The sequence below is a fragment of the Eleutherodactylus coqui genome, chromosome 11 (genome assembly GCF_035609145.1).
Source record: "Eleutherodactylus coqui strain aEleCoq1 chromosome 11, aEleCoq1.hap1, whole genome shotgun sequence".
Lineage (NCBI taxonomy): Eukaryota > Metazoa > Chordata > Amphibia > Anura > Eleutherodactylidae > Eleutherodactylus > Eleutherodactylus coqui.
The window spans coordinates 43921925-43929607 of record NC_089847.1 but is presented as its reverse complement, the minus strand read 5'-3'; the positions used below and the strand labels follow the sequence as shown (position 1 = coordinate 43929607).

At 42.2% G+C, this 7683-nt stretch overlaps 1 protein-coding gene across 1 annotated transcript in view; it reads left to right on the top strand.

Annotated features, from left to right (window-relative positions):
• Positions 1-5682: 5682 nt before the first annotated feature.
• The window catches only part of NKD1 (NKD inhibitor of WNT signaling pathway 1), a 94560-nt gene continuing 92559 nt past the window's right edge, over positions 5683-7683 (top strand). The window contains exons 1-2 of the mRNA XM_066583958.1: positions 5683-5921; positions 6054-6086. Of these exons, the coding sequence (XP_066440055.1) occupies positions 5897-5921; positions 6054-6086 (58 nt within the window). The 5' untranslated portion in view covers positions 5683-5896. The remainder of the gene's footprint in view (positions 5922-6053; positions 6087-7683) is intronic.

The window sequence follows — 7683 nt, the reverse complement described above, 5'->3', positions numbered from 1 at the left end:
TCACTGGTAGCATACACCGGGTGCCCTTTTCCTTACACAGGTGACTTTGGTGACACTCCTCATTTCGTGTCTTCTCTGGTGCTGTACTCACTGGTTGAGGTCTCCAATATCAGGCCAGCTCATTGTCTGCGCTGCTGCCCCCTCTATTAGTGCCACAGCTCCCATGCTAGCTGTACAGCCTGATTGGTCTGCAGGTATCGCCTCCTCCTACCAGTAGCCACAAGGACATTAACAAGACGCAGAATTAAAGAAGAATCACTCAGAAAGGATAAGGAGAGAGTAAGTGTCTGCGACCACCACCTGCAAATTCATTCCCTTTTTGGGGTTGACTTGCTGTCACCTCTCCAGGTGAAATGGATTCATAATCACTTATGCTCCCTAACTGGACAGATTGATATCCCAGAAGAGGTTGCATGAGAATACCAAGTACGTTGAGTTTACATCACTGTGTGTTTTATAAAATATAATGTATCCTATATGAAGAATTGCTATTTGTAATTTTTTGTACATCCATTTTTTTTTTAAACTTTATCTTAGTTTTTAATTTTACATTCATTTCTTAATGACAATATACTTTCCTACTTATGTATGCCAGTATATGGTGCCTGTTCACAGCTACCTGTTAGCACACCACTGCTATACCCTCAAAGGATTTTACAAGATACAGCTCTCGGGATCTATGTCGGGTCCATGGGGGTCTCCACAGTGATACCAGTTATGGCAAACATGACTGCCACCCTCCTTTGTAAAATACTGCAGCGTCCGCATGATCACCTTGACGTAATACTACATCACAATGACCCAACTACTTGAGGCCCCTGACATATTGTTACAAGCATTAAAAGGGAATAAATGGCTGGCAGGAAAACGTTGTCAATGTTTTGGGAAAGAGTAACAAAGTATTGGCCATGGAGAAATATAGAATACTGTTTTATACTGTCGGTCGGCTACACCAAAATAGGTTCAACTAACGGACTTTAGCCTCATGTATAGGACTGGCTGTAGAGAGGCAGCTACATAAAATAGCAATAAGGTATATAAGACGTTCTCTGGAAAAAAAAAAAAACATTTCCTCCACCCTGGCGCTAATTTAAATCCATAATTTAGGCATATTATTAGCTCTCTTTTTATCCTCTTCATTGTAGGTCTAATCTTCGGCATCAAAGGGACTTTTTTTATTTTGTCCCTGCCGTGTGTTAGCCACAGTTTACACAACTGAATGCAGTTTAACAGTTCCCTCTCTATTCCTGTTCTCCCTCCTTGGGTTGATCGCCTGCGAGCATTGTTTTTAGATGCAGACATACACAACTTATTAGATCCCAACATCAAAGCTGATGTCCCACAGTCTTGCTGTCAAAGGCCCCATTGTGTTTCTGTGCGGAAAAAGCTGCTGGAAAAGAAAAATATTCTGTTCAAAGACTCATCCAGAGGGGGCAGGAAGAGGAATGAATGAGGTGGGGTGCATCTGTTCCGAGGGAGGGAATGAGCACCCCTCAATTCACTGCTATATATGACAAAGGAATTTGTCATTTAGAACAAGCTGACATTTTTATTTAGTGCGAGGCGCCATTCATTTGCATTGCAGATGGGACAGTATTGATACTTCCGTGAAAGAGAGAGTCAAATAGAAGATTTTTTAAGGAAACATCTGTTTTACTTTGCTTTTCATTAATTACGTCTCTTGATTTAGGGATATAAACAGCTACAGAAAGTGTTCAAAAACAGATATATGGAACTGAAATCCAAGGCCCCTTCCACAAGTGCATTTATATTTCTGTTGTTCGGCTCCATCCTTGGAGCCGAATAATGAAAATACTGTAAGTGCAGATCCAGCTTATGCTGGAAACAGACGGCGTCAGACGGAAACAATTGACTATAATGGGGTCTGTCTGGCTTCCAGCATGCTGCCCGGCATTTTCCCAGACCATATACTGCAGTATGCTGTGCCATTTAGTCCAGGATTGGAGGATTGGAGGCTCTGAATAGAGTCTGCAGCCCAGATGTGAACATAGCCTAACCTGACTTAAAGGGGTATCCCTAAAATCTAAAGTTACCCCCTACCCACAAGATGGGGAATAACATTATAACTGGCAGACGTCTCACTACTGAGACCCCTACCTATCCTGAGGGGGTTCCGTGTCCACCTCCTCCTCACTGTGGCTTACTGCACCTCCAGGAATGAGAAGTAGGTTGCATGCAGCGATGCCCGCTCCATTCACTTCCATTCAAAGTGTGTGGTTATTTCCATCAGCCCCATTGAAATGAATGGAGCGATGACCCCTACCAATCATAACGTTATACCCTATCCTGTGGATAGGGGATAACTTTAGATTGTGGGATAACCCCTTTTAAGAAACATCAAGCACCTATACTTTATGCATGTCAATGTGCATACATTATACCATAGGTAATTGTTCTAGAGGTTCTTGAGACAAGTAGAACCTCTAGAACAATCGCCAAAATTTAAGACTGATCTTTCAGGTGATTTGTCAATAATTGATCATTTGACAGTTATCATCTGCAAACCATCGCAGATCTGCTGAGCCTACATGATTACTGCCATACTAAAGGGGATGACATTATATTGTCACCAGACATTTATCTAGGGTGCTTGACCAACTGAGATAATCCCATTTTATATCTGGTATTAAGGCATGGTGACCTAATGACAGGGGACAAAGTGGCTCAGTTCTAACCTCTGGAGGGTTATTGGCATCTCCTAAAAATAATGGATCCTAATATATTAAGTGAGTGCCATGTTAATCTTAGCATTGATACTCCAGAGTAGTTAGCATTTCCCCTACAGATGATCATGAAGGCTCCAAATATTAAGGCTCAATCTGAGAAGGTGTTCTTTAAATTACTCTATTCATGTAAAGGAGTTCCCTCATTATAGACCCCCAGCAAATAGGTAATTTTACCAGGAAAAGTTGGCATCACCTGATGCCATGAATGGCTGTCCATGCAATCCATCCATCCATGATTCATGTCAAAGGTGAAATCCAATGCTTGTTAATTAGAGATGAGCGAGTATACTCGCTAAGGCACATTACTCGAGCGAGTAGTGCCTTAGCCGAGTATCTCCCCACTTGTCTCTAAAGATTCGGGGGCCGGCGCGGGTGACAGGTAAGTTGCGGCAGGGAGCAGTGGGGAGAGAGGGAGAGAGAGATCTCCCCTCCATTCCTCCCTGCTCTCTCCTGTCGCCGGCCCCCAAATCTTTTGAGACCAGCGGGGAGATACTCGGCTTAGGCACTACTCGCTCGAGTAATGTGCCTTAGCGAGTATACTCGCTCATCTCTATTGTTAATGCCTCTGCTCTGGCTCATAGAGGGGTATCCTAATTAAGGACATCCATATGCCATCATATGGCATACAGACAGGAGTTATCCAGATGGAAAAACCTCTTTGGAAGATCAAGTGTGTTTCTACTGCTTAAAACAGTCACACAGCAGTACTTTCAGGTCATGTGCTGTCCGTGTATGCCATAGACAGCACATGGCTCTATTCTCCCCTATGAAGCAGCTTCACACGGGCATATGTGGTTTTAGACACGCCTCAGCACAACATATTTGCACTATAACCAAGTCTTTTTTGTGTGCATATCGGCACAGTCTACTGTACTTTTTACACTGATTTAAATGGTTATTTAACCTAATGGGTTCCAGATGCGTTCTTTTTTTCCCAGAACTGCGCAGTGTTTCAAGTATCCCATTGCACGTGCATTTGCGCACCACCATAGATTTCTATGAAAATCTTTGGTGCAGAAATGCGCCGAAAGATAGAGCAGGTTCTATTTCTATAGGCGCGTGAGAAATGTGTGCGCAAAATCAGAAATGAGAACAAACCCATTGAAATCAATTAGTTCTATTCTTTGCATGTTGCATGCGCAAATTTTAAATAAATACCTGTTAAGCCGCCCTAAAGCTACTTTCACAGGAGTGTAATCCTGGCATGATTCTGTGCCCATATTATGGCCAAATTTTCCAGTTCGACTGTGAGTCTTATGACCCAAACTGACAGTTGGATCAGTAGCTTCTTTTGCCATTGAATAGGCAGCCGATTTGGCATTTTTTCTGGCGCCTTTGCATAAACCATTTTTAAAAATAGCTACAGAAAAGTGTGAGCAAAGAACGCCTTAGGGCATGTTCACATGGGGCTAGAGATGAGCGAGTATACTCGATAAGGCACATTACTCAAGTGAGTGGTGCCTTAGCCGAGTACCTGCCCACTCGTCTCTAAAGATTCTGGAGCGGCGGGGGAGAGCGGGGAGGAACGGAGGGGAGATCTCTCTCTCCCTCTCTCCCCCCCGCTCCCCGCTGCAACTCACCTGTCACCGGCGCCGGCCCTCGAATTTTTAGAGACGAGCGGGGAGATACTCGGCTAAGGCACTACTCACTCAAGTAATGTGCCTTAGCGAGTATACCTGCTCATCTCTACATGGGGCGCATTTGCCACCAATTTTCTGTGTGGCCCCCTCAAATGAAAAATTCATGGTATTTACAGTAACAGTAAAGTGGACACGCCGTAGAAGAAATCAGCACAAAACTCATGAGGAATTTGACATGCAGTCAATAACCTAATTCCGCAGCATGTCAATTTCATCCCTATTCATGCTGTGGCACTCAGTTCTTCTCAATGAGGGGGTGAATTTTGCACCAAAATTCAGCTGTGGATCTGCTGCAGAATATCTGCTTTGGACATTCCGCAGCACATTTGCCCTGTGTGAACATACCATATGGTGAACTCACATGCAGCATACTTCTTGCAGAACTTTTTGTAACTGTCCAATTAATTGGGAAGCAAAAAACAGAAATCTTCATGTTTGCTTGGAAACAAACTCAGGGTGCATTTACATGGGCAATTTTCCCATATTATTTCTGTGCTTTGCGAGATGCGCAGAAATCGCACAGGAAAGGAACCCATTATTTATAATTTGTGCATTTATGTGTGCGATTTTTCTCTCGCAGCGCTGCCGGAAGAAGCAGGAAAAATTGCAGCATGTCTTATTTGTGGACAATATCACCCATTCTTCCCTATGGGAGCTAAAAAAAAACATCACGCTCGCATTTATGAGCAAGTTTCATGCAAGTGTGATGCGTGTGTTTTTGCTCCCACAGGAAATAATGGGCGATTTTCACTTCCGAAAAAATCGCAAGTGCTACGGTGCATTTTTTCACACATCACGCATCACATTCGCGTAAAAATCGCATCTTTGCAGGTGTGGTATAGGTCTAAGTTTTGCACTTGCATGAAACTTGCCCGTCTGCATCCTCTCTCATTGAGATGAATGGAAGGGATTTTCAGTTGCAGAAATTCCTGCAAAAAAAATTGCAGTCTGTGAATTCAACCTAAAAAGCAGCTGCCTCCATAAAAAGTCCAAATTCAAAAGTCCTTTACCCATGAGATCACGGGGGCATTGTGGTTTTTACTTCTCTAGCAGTATACAGTATAAGTATCACTTCATTAAAGCTGTATTTACAAACATCACTTAGCTAATGACTTCGCACTCCCCAATTCTCTCCTCAGTTCTGACACTCTCTTTCCTCTCACTTGTTTTTGTCGACCCTTACTCCTATCCCCTCCCCTCTCCCACCACCACCTCCTCCTCCTCCTCTGCTCTCCCCTTTCATCCCCCACTCCCAGCCCCTAACTCCTCCTTACTCTGTGTAGACTGTGTGTGTGCCTGGCAGAATGAGCTGCAGCCTTTCTAACAGGATAGCATGAGGTGTCACTGCTTCTAGGGGTCTCAGCTGCTTCTGGTTTCTGGATTTACGGGGGTGCAGATCCCTCTAGTAATCTGCTTTTGTGGATTCCTTGTGGAAATCACATGGATTATACCCGCACTGGATTGTAATGTGCATCTGATGTCCAGGATCTGGGGGTCTCCTGCTGAGAGATGGGGAAACTTTATTCCAAACATGGTGAGTGATGGGCTTTATCTGCTTCATGTGTTGATACATAGTATATAGAGACTCTTTTCTTGCAGTCAGTCATCTAATCATCTCTTTTTTTGTTTCTTTTCCGTACTTCATCTTGTTTCTCCTGACTGGCAGCTGCAGTTTGCAAACCCAGAGAGAGCCCTGAAGGTAGGAAATTAAATCCCCCGACTGACTTTACTAGCTTTACTGCCTGCTCGTCCCAATCTGACTTGTTTGTTTTGTTGTTTTCCCTTTCTGTTATAGATTTGTGGCACAACTGTTATGATTGAGTTAATGTATCGTATGCACATTGTGTGATAATGTATCAAATTGCTATATTAATCGCAACATAGTATAAAACTGTTCTTTCTGTTGGTGGACTGCACATAGTTGCATAGTTAGTACAGTTGAAAAAAGCCATAAGTCTATTGCGTTTGACTCAAAATGTTGCATACAACTTCCAGATGACATCACACGATACGTTTTTCAGCAGTGGTACCTTGTCATTGTGGAGTGTTCCCTATTCTACATAAAGAACTGATGCATTGCTTTAGAACATGTGTTGCTTTACTAGTGTCCCTGCCATTATATCCCTCTTAACTACAGAACATATCAAAGCTAATCCAGAAGAGTTAGCTAAAAATCTGGCCCATTTTAAGTGCACTTGTGCCATGTTATGGAGTCTAAGAGTCAATCCTATGCCCCAGTGTATAATGTAACCTAGAGGGAAAGTTTCTGTGCTTCATCAGTTGTGGTGATCCGGGTTAGAAGTATGCAGGCAGCAATGTGACTTGTGCATGAAGTAAGAAAGTTTTTGCAGCAAAGGATAAAAAGTTTGTTTGAAGTTTGCAGCACAGACCTCAAGTGTTCCACGCTATTTTCTGAACAGGTAATTCTGCTATGACTCCAATGTGTGAGGAGCTATGCCTTTGATGTACATTATACTTCCATGTTGAAGTCAGCTGAGTTATGTTGAATCAGTCTTGAACTTTATTGAATTTAGCTATGTTCCTATACTCATTTACGGTCTGTTAACTTGCACTCTACTCATATATAGGCTGTCATAGCAATTATTTGTCATAAGGAATAATCTTTATTTATAGACCACTATTTTAAGGATTCTAGTAAAGTATTGGACTTTACAAAATGATGGACCCTCCATTGGGAGTCAGAAGTTAATGGTCCTCAGTTGATGGGAAGCTCTTATGAACCTTTCCAATCATAATCACATTGGAAATGTTGATCAAACTCTTCCTTTATCACTTGATGGGTTGACAGTACTTGGTGATTTTTGGTTAGAGATTTGAATTAAGTCTTACTTTATAAAGTCCGTAGGCTGGAGGTTTCTTTTTGTGGAGTAAAACTCCTGCTAGTAATCTCAGATCTCATCCTGTGCTTGGGATATTAATGATCTATCCTCTTTTTGTCAGACTTTGACATTAAAGCCTTTATGCATACAGTTGGTAGTAAGTGTCCATCACATGTATCCAAGATTATCAAAGATTTTTAAAGTTGACACATGCTCTTTTAATGCTAATGTACTTGTGCCACATATGCAGACTACATGAGCATTCTTGGGTACGTTTATTGATATGCAGATTACATGGGCATTCTTAGGTATGCGTATTGGAATTTGGACTTAAATCCGATATTTAATATGTATCCTTGTTTACTGTGATAAGGAAACTATGATGGATTTATTTGGTCCAATTGATTTATTAACCAAACTTTTAGGAACTTTTGATCTAGGATTTAAAACTTCTGA